Source organism: Aspergillus campestris (genome assembly GCF_002847485.1).
Source record: "Aspergillus campestris IBT 28561 chromosome Unknown P168scaffold_1, whole genome shotgun sequence".
Taxonomy (NCBI): Eukaryota; Fungi; Ascomycota; class Eurotiomycetes; order Eurotiales; family Aspergillaceae; genus Aspergillus; species Aspergillus campestris.
In genome coordinates, this window is record NW_020194336.1 from 2580143 (window position 1) to 2596188 (window position 16046).

Below are 16046 nucleotides of genomic sequence, written 5' to 3' on the forward strand. Positions count from 1 at the left end.
CTCAACATCATGCCATTGATCATTTATATACATACCATACCTTTTCCTTGACTCCCATACACCCAACCCACTCCAATACACAAGTGGAAGAATAGTACAATGAAGCTCTCCCCGTGGCCAGCACTCGCCCTCCTCCCCCTCACCAGAGGGATAGTCCTCCCCCAACAATTCCCCTTCTTCCCCCCAACCCAAGATCCAAACCAAAACCAATCCCCAAATCCCCTGGACATCGCCCTCGACGCAGAGCCCTCCAGCGACACCTCCCCCCAGCACAACTGGCTCAGCGCCCTCATCGACGCCGAGACCGACAACAACAACAACGGCAATTACAACCTCCCCGCCACCTACCCCCAATCCCTCTCCCAAACCCCCGGCTTCCGCTCCTCCCCGCCCAATCGTCCCCATCATCCGCCCTCCAACAAAACCCTCTACCAGCTTATCACAGAATGCAAACACACTACTATCCTAGCGCGGATCGTCTCCAAAGACGACGAGTTGACCCGTCTGCTCAAGGCATCAGACGCTAACGTCACGCTCTTCGCGCCGCCTGACTCGGCTTTTAAATCCGGCGGAGATAGCGAGGAAGATGAAGAAGAGAACTTCGTCGCAAAGTACCACCTCCTCGATGGACTCTACCCCACTGTGCGCATCTTCCACGCTCAGACACTTCCTACCTTGCTTGTCGGCGACGAGCTCGGAGATGACCTCCCCCAGCGTGTGGTTGTCCGTTTTGGATGGCGTGGGATCGTCATTAATCAGTATAGTCGGATTGTAGTGTCTGATATAGTATGTCCCACCACCACCACCACCCACCTATTCTTATTTATATAAAAACCACACCAACAACCAAACTAACAAAAAACAACGAATAGAAAGCAACAAACGGCCTCCTCCACATCCCAACCGACATCCTCACCCCCCCAAAATCCACAAAGAACCTCATCGACGAAGATCCCTCCCAGTTCAGCACTCTCGCCCTCGCCCTGCACAAAACCAACCTCTCCCTTCCTCTATCTTCCCACCCCTCCTCCAACCTCCATCCCCAAAGAGAAATAAAAAAAAAAACAACCCTAGCCCCAACAAACACCGCCTTCGCCAAACTCGGCTCCAAAACCACCTCCTTCCTCTTCTCCCCGCAGGGCCAGCCCTACCTCCGCCGTCTGCTCCAATACCACATCGTGCCGGATAGAGCTATCTACACGGACGTTGTGTACGGCGCGAATGGCTCCGTGACGGAGATACCGCCTGCGGCGTTTACGCATTTGGATGTGCCGAGTGAGGATGAAGACGACGATGAGGATGGTGATGGTGATGGCGGGGCGCACCTTGGGATTGATATTGTGAGATTCGGGGTGTATGCTTCTGTTAAGGTTAATGGGTATACGCGTGTTACTGGGAGGGATGTTGTTGTTAGTGATGGGGCGGTGCAGGTTTTGGGGCATGTGCTTGTGCCGCCTTTGAGAGTTGGTGGGAGTGGTGATGGTAATGGCGGGTGGGGGAGGGAGGTGGCGCCTGAGTGGACGGGGGAGGAGGATGAGGTTACTGTGGAGGATTTGAAGAGGAGGTTGGGTGGGGAGGGTGTGGTGGAGGGGGTGCATGGGGAGTTGTAAGCTGTTAATTAGTCGATTGTATAACTTAGATTGATATTCATTTGTTTATTGTTTTAACTAATCAGTGCGCATTCTAGCAATGTGTCATATCATGTATACCCTATCTTCAGTCCATCTCACTCCAGTGACCCCGTCCGATGGGCCATCGGACGTTTCTTAACTATATAACCGTCCCGCAATTTGGGTACAAATGACGGCGCTCAATGTAGCCGCCGTGCCTTCAGGAGCGCTTGGAATGACGACTCCAACGCCTTCTTGACCTCCTTGTAGCTCACCACAAAGCAGCTCTGCTCGTCCCGACTGATCAGCGTCATCTTCTCGTCCGTCCCCGCATCGAGCTTGTTCAGACACATCAGCACGTGTCCCAGGTCGACAACAGGGTCACCCTGCGAGTCCACCTGGTGGAAAACGTAGTCCCGGAACAGCTTGAGGAAGTACCGCTCGCCGTTCTCCGACCACTGTCGGTCGTGCTCGTACTCGGGCCGCTCGTTCACCAGGTTCAGCTTCGTCATCAGTCGCACCAGCCGCGCGTTCTCCAGCTCCCGGCTCAGGTCAGACGTCAACTGGTCGTCCATGTGCAGTGCCGAGTCAAACGTCGACATCAGCTGCGACGAGATCCCTGTGATGAAGATGTCGATGTTGCGCTCTTGCTCCTTCTGCACCCCGCTCAGCAGCCAGAACACCGAGTTCTTCAGCTGCGGGCTGTACGCTCGCGTGAAATGCTCCATGGCTTTGGTCGCGTTGTGCATCACGCTGGGCGTGTTGGCCCCCAGGGTCACGATCAGCTGCCCGAAGCTGACAAGATCCTGCCGCTGCAGGTCCGCCACCGGCCGTTGCGCGTCAAACTGCACCACATCCATGATGGAACATGCATTCAAGCGGATGCGGTTGCGTCCGGTGAGCAGGATTTTACTAGGATCAATGATCCGCGCCGCGAGCCCATTGCTGTGAATGGCCTTTAATCCGTTGGCAATTTGGGTCATGTAGCCCCACAGCACTTGTTCTGGGATGTGTGTGTTCGGCCGCCCCTGGAATCGCGTCCCGACACCCAAATGCTGTTCCGCCAGGGTCTTAGATAGGGGGTGATAATCCGTTACGAAGATGAGAGAACTGTCTTGGAAGCTGCGACTGGTGAAAGCATCGTGGATAGTGACCACGCTGCCACTGCAGACCCGCTTCCATGCCTGGACGGATCGGATGGCTTTCTCATTCGTCAACCGGAATCCTACGCATGTCAGCAGTTGTCACTAGTTTGAGCAAAACCGAGGAGAAGATTGTGGAGGAAAATAGAAGAAGGGACGACAGGGAAGGGAGAGGGAAAAATACCTTCCAGACGGCGAAGGACATAGAAATTGCCGTCCTTGCTGGACTGCGCTTTGTAGACCCAGCTGGGAAAGCCAAAGACGGTCGCGTTCTTCTGGTGGTTCAAATCCAAGGGAACCAATGAATGGAAATAATCGACCTGGGCGGGGAGTTGGGTATCTGTCCAGTCAGAAAGGATCCGGATGTACGACGTGGCCGCTACATACTGGGTAGAGTTTGGAGTGTAGCTGCGGCCTTCTTTTGCAGCTCCTCGCGGAAGTCATTGGGCAGGAATAGGTCGTGGACGTTCCGCTGATAACCCAAAGTATTTTGATTATGAGGTCCGATAGGGGCGTATAGGTGATATTGGACCTTGAAGAGATCAGCCCCATCCGCTGTGTCCTATCAATGCAAACTTACTGGTTGTTGGAACCCGGACTGGCTGGTGAAAAATGTCGCCCCGCCTAATGCGGCAGCCGTGTCGGGTGAGAATGGGTTCGCCTGGACAGGACCAACGGCACTTGCCGCGGCCAAGGGGTTTGAAGCCGTCACAAAGGGGTCAAATGGGCTAGTCGAAGAAACATTGCCATTTCCATTGCCCGGGAGCGTAGTCTGAAGGTTCAGGTCAGCCTCAGGATCGGAATACGAGCCGCATGGTCTGAGTGATAGAGCAGGGCCAGTATTGTTGGCCGTGGAAGAACCAACACGCGTGCTTGTACGCGACATGTTACAAGAGCCGTGAACGAGCAGACGTCGCAACGGACTATCCCAGAGGTAAAAAACGAAGAAGATACGGGCAACCGGACTCTTCCCCGCAACTTCGGCGGCACGAACGTATCAAGGACATTGGAAAGACGTGGGCAACATCAAGGTTCCGTTGCGGAAACAAAACCCAAAGGGAAAGAGCGAAAGGCGGCCTTACCATGGTATCAAATCCTTGGGGCACAAATTCCTGTACCTCAGCCACGGACCAGTCTGGTGCCATATTTTCCTGACGTGCACTCGGGGTGCTGGAGTTAGATCCTTGTACGGGTCAGCCAACGATCTAGTGGCAGTAATATAGACCATACGTGAAAGGATGCCCCGGGGCTGAAACGGGGCAGCGTTCGCCGCTTTCGGGGATATCGTTGCCATTTTCTTAATGCTGGCGGATGATAAGGTCGGGGAGGAAGAGCCATTGGAAGACAATAGCGACGGTGTAAAGCTGGGGGATTCCACGTTCAATCGCCTTCTATTGTTGTCATTAACGGTCAGCCACTTTCCATGCCGAACCAGGCCGCTTCCTTCTCTCTCGGGTTATCCCACCTATCGGCTTGATACGCTGGATTGAATTTGTTCGGGTCGTGATTGAAGGCACATCCTTCAGGACAACGTCAGACGAAGCTCATCGCTGGATGGGACAGGCAAGGCAAGGGACTATCGCGGCACCTTTGTCTTCAAACCGACATCGACCATAGATGGTCACATTGCGACACAGGGTATCTTTCGCATTCTCTACTACAATAACGCAAATACAACGTGTCAGCCTAGTAAGTCACCATGGTTGGACGACATGTCCTTGAAACATTGCCGTCAGAACCGCCCAGCCCGGCAGGCTTGACGCAGCCCCTCCAGTTCCATCCGATAAGGGCTCACCTCGTGTCTTCATTTTCGGGGATCCCGTCCCACGACGGGACTCGTCCAGGGCGGACTTTCCGGCGGAAGCCATGATATCTCGTGATGTCCACAATTGATGGGGGGCGCGGATCAGCGCAGCGGGATCTCCATTGAATCCAAGCAAAGAAAGACCGGACGACCGAACAGATCTATAGGAGACCACATTCCTCTATCAAACCAAATTGTGACGGAATCCTGATAGATCGATCTCACGGAGGTCCAAGGAAGGAACAAGCAAGGAACCAAGGGCCCCACAGTTTTCCCCTCGCAAGGTGTTTGAATATCCAAACCGACAAAACAGAATGGGCGTACCACGTGTTTAGCGCCCGACAACCAAAAGCCACCAAGGGCGAGTTATGCCATTGATAGACTCGAAAGTATGGCACGAGAACGATGTAGATCAAGGGAAGTAGAAGAACAGAGAAATTAGATCCCAACAAACAAATGGAGGATGTGCAGTGGGGAGAGGGAGGGGAGGCTGAAGACAGTTCGTTCTCTCGTCGGTCTCTCTCGTTCTCCGTAGTCGCACTGGCCAGCTGGCGATTATGTAAGCCGGCATTCTGTCATCATCTCCATCTATCAAGAGGAGCTCAAGCTACCTACAATCACGCTGTGTTGCTTCTTGTTGATTTCCTCCCCTCCCGGTATAATTTGTTGTATGGATTTCGAAACAGATTGATCATGTCCTCTGGGATCGATATTGCCCAGCTCTCCGATAGCGAACGGTCCGCTCTCGAGACCTATTCCGCGGTCACCGGCCAGGAACCCGCGGAAGCGATCGAGCTGTTACGCCGATCACAATGGAACGTACAGGTAGGGGATGTGGACCGGATATTTCAAGGTAGATGCGCTGACTGGAGTTTTTTCTTCATTGGTGTAGATCGCCGTCTCCAAGTTCTTCGATGGGGAGGGTCCTGATCCCGTGGAAGAGGCACGAGCAGCCCTCGAGAACTCTCCGCCACGACCAGCTCGCCAAACCCAGAACCTCATGACCGATGACCTGACAGCGCAATTCTCCCCGGCGGCTCGCGCCGTAGACCCTGCTGCCCGAGTCGCTACACAGTCGGGGAACCAGCCCACCTATCGCCCGCCGCTCCTGCTGGCCCTCCTGTTTACTCCGTTCAATCTTCTATACCGGCTCCTCTGCGGCTCCTTCCGGCTTTTCGGGGCTCTATTTCCATTCCTCCCTCGGTTATTCCAAACAACAGCAGGTTCTGCCCTGCAGGGGTCGCGACGAAATACCAACGGACGCCGGGCATTGGGCCCGCAGGACACGGCAGCCCGGTTCATCCGGGAGTTCGAGGAGGAATACGGCACCAACCCGCTCGGGTTCCTCGAGAACGGATACAATATGGCGCTGGAAAAGGCTCACAAGGACCTCAAAGTCCTCCTCGTGGTCTTGATCGCCCCCGAACACGATGACACCAACGGCTGGGTCCGCGACACGCTGCTCTCGCGCGAGGTGGTCGACTTTGTCAACGACCCGCAGAACGGCGTCATCGTCTGGGGCGGCAACATCCAGGATTCCGAAGCCTACCAGGTCTCCAACTCCCTCCGATGCACCAAGTTCCCCTTTGCAGCTGCCATCGTGCACACCCCCGGCGTGTCCTCGACAGCCATGTCGGTCGTCTCGCGGATCGCAGGAACCACGTCCCCGGCAGAGTTCATCGAAAAGCTCCGGTCCGCGATTTCGCAGAACCGTGAGCCGCTCGACCGCCTGCGCTCCACGCGGGCCGAACAACAAGCCTCGCGCAGCCTCCGGCAGGAGCAGGACTCAGCCTACGAGCGCTCGCTGGCCATCGACCGGGAACGGGCGCGGCAGCGGCGCGAGGCGGAAGCCGCGCAGCAGCGGGAGGCGCAGGAGATGGCCGAGCGCGAGGCCGCTGAGGAGAAGCGACAACAAGACCTGCAGCAGTGGAAGCAGTGGCGCGTGCAATCCATCGCCGACGAGCCCGGGTCCGACGTCAAGGATGCCGTGCGCGTCAGCCTCCGATTGCCCACGGGCGAGCGGGTGATCCGGAAATTTGCCCCGGACGCAGACATCGAGGAGCTCTACGCACTCGTCGAATGCTACGACCTTCTCCAGGATGCGCAGGGACAGGCGACTGGGGCGGAGAAGCCGGCCGGGTTTGAGCACCAGTATGGATTCCGACTGGTGTCGCCCATGCCGCGTGTCGTGTACGAGGTTGAAGCCGGGGGTACGGTTCAAGATAAGATCGGGCGTGGGGGGAATCTGCTGGTGGAGCCGATCGTGGACGAGAGTGATGAGGAGGGGGAGGATGATTCGTAGCGATTGACTGTATTAGTATTTGAATCTGTATCAGTGGGCTCCCGCGGGCGCCATAGAGGCCCAGGAGAGCCACAGTCTAGCTTTAATCCAGTATGGTAAATATAATGACAGACACGAAGATCTTGCCCTGGATCTGCAAACTGGACTGGAGCGACAGCGACGGGATAATCTTCCAGAGGAAATTGTTCCACCGCCATTATTGAGAATAAGATAGTATGTCTAATCAAGGATGCAAGCCTTACCACTAAGAATCATCATCCAGATGGAAGGTAGTATAGATTATAGTTAGAGTAGTTATTATCTGCTGGACCTAGGGCTGGTCTTCCTTAAACAGCAAAGAAAAGGTAAAGACAAGGATCGAAACCTCGAATATCCTAATTGCTAAAATGGCAAGGTGGCCGAGTGGTTAAGGCGGCAGATTTAAGCAGCGCTACTGTTCACAGTTGGCGTGAAAAACCCTGCTTCGTAATGAGTCCAGGGTTCGAACCCCTGCCTTGTCAAGCATTTTTTTTCTTTCTTTTTATTTCTCATATCTGATTTATTTCCGCTCTCATTTAGCCCTAGTCCTACTCTGGAGCCAGTAAATGTTCGTACTTGGTGATCGATTGACCATCACCGGCGAGTGGGAGATTGGCCACTTTTTCTGTTTACTTGATGCCGGATCATGAAAACACAACCATATATGGCTTAGGATGTGTCTCCCAATGGATATTGGATGATTAGGGAATGTTGTCCATCCAATCACTGATCCGACATCCCACTGCTACACGATTCTCACCGTTGTTGCCCGAGAGGTTCGAGGTTGACTCCGCGGGGAATCATTCCTCATCAGTAGGTTCAATACCCATACCCAAGTCTGAATCATCATCGTAGGCAGTACAGTGCGCTATCCATTCATCATCATAGATCGGTTCTGAAGGGGGTCGGCCTTCGTGATTTGCAAGCACCCATTCAAATACAGCTATGGATGCCTCACGCGACGCCTCCTGGTCTTGCGCGAGCGGCATAATTGGACGCGCGTTGTCACTTGGTGCTGACTTGGAGAATACGAGAAAGTTCCGCGGACTGTTCTGACGCCTGACAGAAGTAAACCCCCTGTCCTGGACTTTCGACCCGTCTAATAGATTCCAAGTCCAATGTTCATAGAGAAGGCGATGTCTAGAACAGAGCCGGTGTGCTCTCACGCGCAGGGCGCAATTCAGCTCTATACTCTGCCCGACAGGCTCCCACGGGGAAAACGGGAGACTTTCATAATACAGACCGTCGTCCTCTAAAACGGGAAGATACAACAGACGCCATATGTCAACTCTTCGGATAAGGTTTTGGTTCGAGGGATTGCGATATAGATATGGGCCTGAACCCGCCAAGTCCATAAAGCCTTGCGGACAACCTGTCCACGGATAGCCGTTGGGGTCGAGAGGAGGCGTACCGCCCTTGACTAGAGCTGTGATTTTGGGTATTAGGCCGCTTATAGCAGCGCCAATCCAGAGGGAAGAAAGGCGCGGTCGACGGATACCGCATATGAGAGCTACGATTTCAGCATAGCGTCCTGGGGTATTGAGTATCTCGGGTCTTTGCGATACTTCGTTTAGGATGGGATGGAGCCACGGGGTGACGAGATTGCATGGGATGCTAGGCTCCCAGAATGACCCGCAGAGACTGGACATTATGACGCTGTGATTGCAACTGAGGGTTAGATAAAAGGAAAGAGACTCGTAGATAGCCAGTTGGTCTGTTGTGGTTTGCTCAGACGGAGGATATCTTTGGTGGTTGCTGTTGCTAAATGGAAGCGGTAGTTCAACAGCCCTCTGATAATGACTATGGGTGGGAAAAGTCAATGCTGCTGCAAAGCCTGCATGGAATTGACTACCGAGGTCGTGGAGCAGACAGATTCCGACAAGGAATTCGAGAGCTGTTCGGGATGAAGGAGGTGGGTAAATAGTAGGGTCCTGCGGAAGGGGCCCATTATCTGCCCATACGATGCTCGGACATGAGTCGAGCTCTAGAGAAAGAGACCACGGTGCGAAGTAGGCTTCGTTTCCCTGTTGGGTGATAATTACCTTCCAACCTCGTCCGGGGGCTAGTATAGCCGCCCACCATCGGGCGGCATGTGCGTCTACGTTGCCGATATTGATGGTAGAAGCCGATCCAGGAGCACACACATCGTGTGAAGAACACCAACTCGCTGTAGAGTTCGTGTACTCAGCTTCAGCGCCGTCGTGCTTTTGTAGTTCCAGTAAACGAACGGACAAAATATACGACCATGCAAGCGACACGACCCCTACATAGTTCGGCCGGCCTCGGCTCCCATCGTCAGCCATAGCCTCTTGGCCAAAGCTAGCCCCAGTCCAATTACACGAGATTGGTGCGCGAACACCCATCAGTAGAGCCGCTCGAGTGACCTTGAGGGTTTCGCCAACACCGCATGCTGCATCGTCGGTGGGGCGCATTGTGGAGGATGCTGCAGTCAGAATAGCTTTCTTAGTAGAATCGGGACCGAGAGAAATCTGGTATATATCTAGCGGCGTATCAGGCATTGCGGGCACCTGACCAAGCATATCGTGGAGCGTGATATTCTGGGGAATGGTTCCTTGTTCGTGAGGAGCAATAACTTCATCGGCAAGGGCTTGCCAGTATGAGCGGGACTTGTCTGTTGCATGGTTTAATTCAGACGGGGTAGGCTGGAGCCGTTCCGTAGTGTCTGCCATCTGAGAAGATAATTTTGCGAATTTGGTAAGTATTCACGACGGTCTATCCGGGAGTGAAGCGTATACGCAGAAGAGACTTGTAGGTATTAGAATGTAGGCACAGCGATATTCCTCACGTGATGTAGATGCTCTAGTATATCTGAACGTTAATAAGGCCACCAATATGACAATTTTACTACTAAATATAAGACATAAGACATGAGAAGTAAAAGAGAATGGTATTAACTAGATTGGAGCTGACTGATCAAGGATTGAATAAAACATAGTAGTCAGAATTGATGCCAAGCACAGGATAGCGCTATGCCTGGAGAAGCATTTTTACCAGTGCCCATCAATGAGTCAGTGCAGTTCGCCATCCCAATCTCCGTGGGATGGTTCGATGATGGAAGGCCATCGTCCGAGCTCTGACTCAATCTGTCGTGTTCCCTGCTGACTCGATCTGTGCGCCGGTACCCCTGTTTGGGCTAATTATAATGACTGAGCTGGTTATATGGTATAATCGGTCTAGTGTATTTACTAGGGACATACTATGTACTCCGTAGTTGATTGTGTATGGGGTCTGGGGATCGGATGGGAGTGACAGCCGAGTGGATCCTGGATTGTGGTTGATGACAGAGAATTATGCACATAAGAGACGGGTTCGTTTCCATCCGGATCCGAGAACGGTACGGTAAGAAACCAACGGTCGGAAGGCCACCATTCCGCCCCGCCAGCACAATGTGAGACGTCTCGGGTACTTTCCCCACTAAACTGGTTTGGGTTAATGCTTGCCACGTTTATGCTCCGGAACATTTTGTGGAATGTGTCAATCTATCTAGACTATGTACATTGTACATCCAGATAGGTAGTTGATTGATGATATTGACATTTGCACAGATACGTGGATATATTCAGTCCGAGTCTTGGACAAGTACACATTATTCTACAATATCAGAAAAGAAAGTGGCAAATCCGAGAGTAAGAGAGTACTCCGTATAGTATCGGTGGACAAAGATCCCGATCACGGATCGTTCTCCCTCCGTTGACACCTGGTCAGGCAGCCAGCAGAACGTGGAGGAACTCGGGTTTGTTTCTTGTCCGAGTATCAGACTCTACTTAGTTAGTACTGTTTAGTCTCTACCAAACACTAACAACCATTATGGATCCGGGTCGCTCCTTTGCCTCCACCCGATTCGCCAATTTCATCCATCAATCCAGTTCCAGACCTCGGCGGGTCTTTTGTGAACTCGGTTCCCCCTAATCTTTTTCTCCTTTATATAAGAATACGACCGGAATACGGTCATCCCGCAGGGATTGCGATAGAGATTTAGCTACATGACCTTAGGCTGAACGCTCTTTTATCTCATCCTGACCTCTTTTCCTTCTCTTCCTTTTCTTCCCCTCGTCATCTCCCTCTGTGACTCTCCTTGCTCATCCTTCCCCTTCTCTTCCTCCCTCCCCTATTCTTGATTGAAAGCTCTCAGATCACGATCTATATAATATACTCATACTCATTGTCTGGCTTCCGACCTGATCAGAGACTTCGTGTCTCGCCCTCATCGTCATCATGAATGTTTTCGGCGCGATTAACCCGAATCCGAACCCCTCGCGGACGGTGGAATCGGGTAGACGGGATAGTGTGGGCCAGGAGCAAGGTGCCCTGATGCCGGACGACTCGCCCGCCTACGCCGACCACGAGGGACAAGGCAGCCATATCAGCATGGCCGATACCATGGCCGAGAGCCATGATGAATCCTACAGCGACAAGCAAAGCCGGATGAGCCAGGTCAGCGAGGAGCACGTGCGCGAGGCCAAGGTCTCCCATCTGGCCCGACAGTTGACCCGCCAGTCCACTCGCTTCTCCACCATGGACAATAACGTGAACCCCTTCCTCGGTACCCCGGATGATTCGACCTTGAACCCGCACGGCCCCAACTTCAGCTCCAAGAACTGGATGAAGAACCTGCTGGCCCTGTCGTCGCGGGACCCCGAACGCTACCCGAAACGCCAGGCCGGCGTGGCCTTCCAGAACCTCAGCGTCCACGGCTTTGGCAGTCCCACCGACTACCAGAAGGATGTCTTCAACTCCGTCCTGCAGGTCGGCGCGCTGGCTCGGACCCTCGTGGGCTCTGGCAAGCAGAAGATCCAGATCCTCAACGAGTTTGACGGCCTCGTCAAGAGCGGCGAGATGCTGGTCGTCCTGGGTCGTCCCGGCAGTGGTTGTTCGACTTTCCTCAAGACCCTGGCCGGCGAGATGAACGGTCTCCACATGGACTCCGAGTCCCAACTCAACTACCAGGGTATCTCCGCCAAGCAGATGCGCAAGCAGTTCCGAGGCGAGGCCATCTACACGGCCGAGACCGACGTGCACTTTCCCCAGCTGTCGGTGGGCGACACCCTGAAGTTTGCCGCCCTGACCCGCGCCCCGCGGAACCGTCTGCCCGGCGTGTCCAAGGATCAGTATGCGGAGCACATGCGGGACGTCGTCATGGCCATGCTGGGCCTGTCGCACACCTTGAATACCAAGGTCGGCAACGATTTCGTCCGCGGGGTCAGTGGCGGTGAACGCAAGCGTGTCAGTATCGCCGAGGTGACCCTCAGCGGCAGTCCTCTCCAGTGCTGGGACAACAGTACCCGTGGACTGGACAGCGCCAACGCCCTGGAGTTTTGCAAGACCTTGAACCTGATGACCAAGTATGCGGGTGCAACCGTTGCCGTTGCCATCTACCAAGCGTCGCAGAGTGCCTACGACGTATGTTTCCCCATTCTCCTTCCCCGCCTTTTGTTCGCCAACGTGCACAAGCTAACCCATGACACAGGTCTTCGACAAGGTGACCGTCCTCTACGAAGGCAGACAAATCTACTTTGGTCGCACCGAAGACGCCAAGGAGTTCTTCACCAACATGGGATTCCACTGCCCAGATCGTCAGACCACCGCCGATTTCTTGACCTCCCTCACTAGCCCGGCGGAGCGGATCGTAAAGCCCGGATTCGAGGGCCGCGTCCCCCAGACGGCCGATGAGTTTGCGGCCGTCTGGAAGCAGAGTGATGCCCACCGCCAGCTTCGACAGGAGATCGACGAATACAGCAAGGAGTTCCCCTTCCACGGAGAAGCCCTTGGCAAGTTCGTCGAGTCTCGCAAAGCCATGCAGGCCCGGAACCAGTGAGTGAATTCGCACATCAAGTTTGCCTGACCACCTCTAAACCCCTCTAGGCGCGTGAAATCGCCGTATACCGTGTCGATTTATGAGCAAGTCCGTCTGTGCATGGTTCGAGGCTTCCAGCGCCTGAAGGGTGATGCCAGCTTGACCTTGTCGCAGCTAATCGGTAACTTCATCATGGCCTTGATCATCGGCAGTGTCTTCTTCCAGATGAAGGAGGACACGAATAGTTTCTTCTCCCGTGGTGCTCTGCTTTTCTTTGCCGTCCTGCTCAACGCCTTTTCCAGTGCCCTCGAGGTAGGCGTTCCCTCCCATCGGCCCCATTATCCCACGACGCTAACTCGCTATCCTAGATTCTCACCCTGTACGCTCAACGCCCAATTGTCGAAAAGCAGTCCCGGTACGCCATGTATCACCCGTTCGCGGAAGCGATCGCGTCAATGCTTTGTGATATGCCCTACAAGCTCACCAACGCGGTCACCTTCAACGTCACGCTTTATTTCATGACGGGTCTTCGTCAAACCCCAGGGGCCTTCTTCACGTTCCTGCTCTTCTCGTTCGTCACCACGTTGACCATGTCCATGCTGTTCCGCACGCTCGCCTCCAGCTCTCGCACTCTGTCGCAGGCCCTGGTGCCCGCGGCGGTCCTGATCCTGGGCCTGGTCACCTACACCGGTTTCACGATTCCCACGCGGAATATGCTTGGCTGGTCCCGGTGGATGAACTACATCAACCCCATCGCGTACGGCTTCGAAAGTTTGATGGTCAATGAGTTCCACGCCCGGGAATTCCCCTGCAACCAGAAAATGTTTGTCCCCGCTGGTCCTGGGTACACTGAACTGGAATACTCAGTCTGCTCGACTGTCGGTGCCGTGAGTGGGCAATCGACGGTCCAGGGTACCGAGTTCCTCGCCAAGAGCTTCGAGTATTTCGTCGGCCACAAGTGGAGGAACCTCGGCATCATGTTTGCGTTCATGGCCTTCTTCCTGACGACCCATCTCATGACCACCGAATACATCTCCGAGGCCAAGTCGAAGGGTGAGGTACTGCTCTTCCGTCGCGGCCACACCGCAGTTTCGTCCCGCGACGAGGAGAGCGGCTCCTCGTCGAGCGGCGCCGAGAAGACCGCCGAATCGGTACCCCAGGAAACGGCCGCCATCCAGAGACAGGAGGCCATCTTCCACTGGCAAGACGTGTGCTACGACGTCAAAATCAAGAGCGAAACGCGCCGCATTCTCGACCACGTGGACGGATGGATCAAGCCTGGCACCTGTACCGCGCTCATGGGCGTGTCGGGTGCCGGTAAGACTACGCTTCTGGATGTGCTGGCTACCCGTGTCACCATGGGAGTCGTGACCGGTGAGATGCTGGTCGACGGCCGCGCTCGTGATCAATCCTTCCAGCGGAAGACTGGTTATGTGCAGCAGCAGGATCTCCACCTTCCCACTACTACGGTCCGCGAGGCGCTGCGCTTCAGTGCCTTGCTTCGTCAACCCGCCCATGTCTCCCGTCAGGAAAAGCTCGACTACTGCGAAGAGGTCATCAAGCTTCTCGGAATGGACTCCTACGCCGATGCCGTTGTTGGTGTTCCCGGTGAAGGTGCGTTCCCCCCCCCCCCCCCCCCCCCACAAAACACTATCCTCCCAATCGTGAAACTAATAGTGTACAGGTCTCAATGTGGAACAGCGTAAGCGTCTGACCATCGGTGTGGAACTGGCCGCCAAGCCGCAACTGCTTCTCTTCCTGGACGAGCCCACCTCCGGTCTCGACAGTCAGACTTCCTGGTCGATCCTGGATCTCATCGAGACCCTGACCAAACACGGCCAAGCGATCCTCTGCACCATCCACCAGCCCTCGGCCATGCTCTTCCAGCGCTTCGACCGTCTCCTCTTCCTCGCCAAGGGCGGCAAGACCGTCTACTTCGGCGACATCGGAACCAACTCGTCCACCCTGTCCAACTACTTCGAGAAGAACGGCGCGCAGAAGCTCCCCGCCGAAGCCAACCCCGCCGAATGGATGCTGGAAGTGATCGGCGCCGCGCCCGGCTCCCACAGCGACATCGACTGGCCCACCGTCTGGCGCGACAGCCCCGAGCGCCAGGGCGTGCTCAACCACCTCGGCGAGCTCAAGACCACCCTGCAGCAAAAGCCCGTCGACTCATCATCCACAGCCGACGCAGGCAGCTACAACGAATTCGCCGCCCCCTTCAGCGCCCAGCTCCGCGAATGCCTCCTCCGCGTCTTCTCCCAGTACTGGCGCACGCCCATCTACATCTACTCCAAAGCGGCCCTCTGCATCCTCTCGGCGCTCTACATCGGCTTCTCCTTCTTCCAGGCCAACAACTCCCAACAGGGCCTCCAAAACCAAATGTTCAGCATCTTCATGCTAATGACCATCTTCGGCAACCTCGTCCAACAAATCATGCCCAACTTCTGCACCCAGCGCTCCCTCTACGAAGCCCGCGAGCGGCCCTCAAAGGCCTACTCCTGGCAAGCCTTCATGACCGCCAACATCATCGTCGAACTCCCCTGGAACGCCCTCATGGCCGTCTTCGTCTTCGTCTGCTGGTACTACCCGATCGGCCTCTACCGCAACGCCATCGAGTCCCCGCAGTCCGTCCCCGAACGCGGCGGCCTCATGTTCCTCCTCATCCTGTCCTTCCTCCTCTTCACCTCCACCTTCGCCCACATGATGATCGCCGGCATCGAGCTCGCCGAGACCGGCGGCAACCTCGCCAACCTCCTCTTCTCCCTCTGCCTCATCTTCTGCGGCGTCCTCGCCACCCCGCAGAACATGCCCGGCTTCTGGATCTTCATGTACCGCGTCTCCCCCTTCACCTACCTCGTCTCCGGCATGCTCTCCACCGGCGTGTCGGGCGCAAAGGCCGTCTGCGATAAGGTCGAGTTCCTCTCCTTCAACCCGCCTCCCGGCAAGACCTGCGCCGAGTACATGCAAAACTACATCGTCATGGCCGGCAAGGGCGACTTCACCGCTGGCGGCTACCTCAGTAATCCCGACGCCATGTCCGACTGCTCTTTCTGCTCCATGAGCAAGACAGATTCGTTCCTGGCCCAAGTGAACAGCTTCTACGGCGATGCTTGGCGCAACTTTGGCCTGATGTGGGTCTTTATCGCTTTTAATATTGCGGGTGCCGTGTTTATTTACTGGCTTGCGAGAGTGCCCAAGTCGAAGAAGGCTTAGAATCTTTTTTTTTCTTAATTATTAATTTGTTTTTCTTTTTTTTTTTTCTTTTTTTTTTTTTCTTTTTCTTTACTTTTTCTTTGTCTTTTGATTCACCTTTATAGATGTTTATATTTATTTCTCTTATATTCTCTCTTCT

The 16046-nt window shown here is 54.7% G+C and overlaps 5 protein-coding genes and 1 non-coding gene across 6 annotated transcripts; 4 read left to right on the forward strand and 2 right to left on the reverse strand.

Moving 5' to 3' along the window:
- Window positions 1-70: 70 nt before the first annotated feature.
- P168DRAFT_301265 (uncharacterized protein) lies at window positions 71-1610 on the forward strand (the record flags this gene model as incomplete). Its single annotated transcript, XM_024838502.1, has 2 exons — window positions 71-786; window positions 873-1610. The coding sequence occupies exons 1-2, from the start codon at window positions 100-102 to the stop codon at window positions 1608-1610; spliced, it is 1425 nt and encodes a 474-aa protein (XP_024697186.1). The 5' UTR covers window positions 71-99.
- Window positions 1611-1657: 47 nt separating this feature from the next.
- On the reverse strand, window positions 1658-5032 carry P168DRAFT_286708 (PAN-complex poly(A)-binding subunit PAN3). The gene is made up of 9 exons (XM_024836403.1): window positions 4548-5032; window positions 4341-4409; window positions 4218-4272; window positions 3983-4143; window positions 3835-3935; window positions 3333-3524; window positions 3140-3284; window positions 2937-3092; window positions 1658-2835 (listed from the first exon to the last, which is right to left on the reverse strand). Exons 1-9 carry the CDS (start codon window positions 4618-4620, stop codon window positions 1811-1813), a joined length of 1977 nt encoding a protein of 658 aa, XP_024697187.1. The 5' UTR covers window positions 4621-5032; the 3' UTR covers window positions 1658-1810.
- A 153-nt stretch (window positions 5033-5185) lies between these two features.
- On the forward strand, window positions 5186-7086 carry P168DRAFT_247142 (clathrin-mediated endocytosis regulator UBX3). Its single transcript, XM_024834070.1, has 2 exons — window positions 5186-5381; window positions 5449-7086. Exons 1-2 carry the CDS (start codon window positions 5250-5252, stop codon window positions 6856-6858), a joined length of 1542 nt encoding a protein of 513 aa, XP_024697188.1. The 5' UTR covers window positions 5186-5249; the 3' UTR covers window positions 6859-7086.
- Window positions 7087-7209: 123 nt separating this feature from the next.
- On the reverse strand, window positions 7210-10040 carry P168DRAFT_286710 (uncharacterized protein). Its single transcript, XM_024836404.1, has one exon. The coding sequence runs from the start codon at window positions 9564-9566 to the stop codon at window positions 7677-7679; it is 1890 nt and encodes a 629-aa protein (XP_024697189.1). The 5' UTR covers window positions 9567-10040; the 3' UTR covers window positions 7210-7676.
- On the forward strand, window positions 7247-7358 carry P168DRAFT_t7. Its single transcript has one exon. It is a non-coding gene; the product is annotated as a tRNA-Leu (tRNA).
- Window positions 10041-10795: 755 nt separating the features above from the next.
- P168DRAFT_286711 (pleiotropic drug resistance family ABC transporter) lies at window positions 10796-15991 on the forward strand. Its single transcript, XM_024836405.1, has 5 exons — window positions 10796-12297; window positions 12365-12708; window positions 12760-13003; window positions 13060-14305; window positions 14376-15991. Exons 1-5 carry the CDS (start codon window positions 11113-11115, stop codon window positions 15905-15907), a joined length of 4551 nt encoding a protein of 1516 aa, XP_024697190.1. The 5' UTR covers window positions 10796-11112; the 3' UTR covers window positions 15908-15991.
- The last annotated feature ends 55 nt before the right edge of the window (window positions 15992-16046 follow it).

What these genes read in the sequence shown, in the direction of transcription:
- P168DRAFT_286708 (XM_024836403.1), bottom strand. Translation starts at nt 4,620, where the DNA reads ATGGCTTCCGCCGGAAAGTCCGCCCTGGACGAGTCCCGTCGTGGGACG. An exon ending in ATGTCGGTTTGAAGACAAAG is followed by an intron (nt 4,273 to 4,340) that starts GTGCCGCGATAG and finishes GTTGTCCTGAAG; the next exon opens with GATGTGCCTTCAATCACGAC. An exon ending in AGTCCGGGTTCCAACAACCA is followed by an intron (nt 3,285 to 3,332) that starts GTAAGTTTGCAT and finishes GATCTCTTCAAG; the next exon opens with GTCCAATATCACCTATACGC.
- P168DRAFT_247142 (XM_024834070.1), top strand. Translation starts at nt 5,250, where the DNA reads ATGTCCTCTGGGATCGATATTGCCCAGCTCTCCGATAGCGAACGGTCC. An exon ending in GATCACAATGGAACGTACAG is followed by an intron (nt 5,382 to 5,448) that starts GTAGGGGATGTG and finishes TCATTGGTGTAG; the next exon opens with ATCGCCGTCTCCAAGTTCTT.
- P168DRAFT_286710 (XM_024836404.1), bottom strand. Translation starts at nt 9,566, where the DNA reads ATGGCAGACACTACGGAACGGCTCCAGCCTACCCCGTCTGAATTAAAC.
- P168DRAFT_286711 (XM_024836405.1), top strand. Translation starts at nt 11,113, where the DNA reads ATGAATGTTTTCGGCGCGATTAACCCGAATCCGAACCCCTCGCGGACG. An exon ending in GCCATGCAGGCCCGGAACCA is followed by an intron (nt 12,709 to 12,759) that starts GTGAGTGAATTC and finishes AAACCCCTCTAG; the next exon opens with GCGCGTGAAATCGCCGTATA. An exon ending in TGTTGGTGTTCCCGGTGAAG is followed by an intron (nt 14,306 to 14,375) that starts GTGCGTTCCCCC and finishes AATAGTGTACAG; the next exon opens with GTCTCAATGTGGAACAGCGT.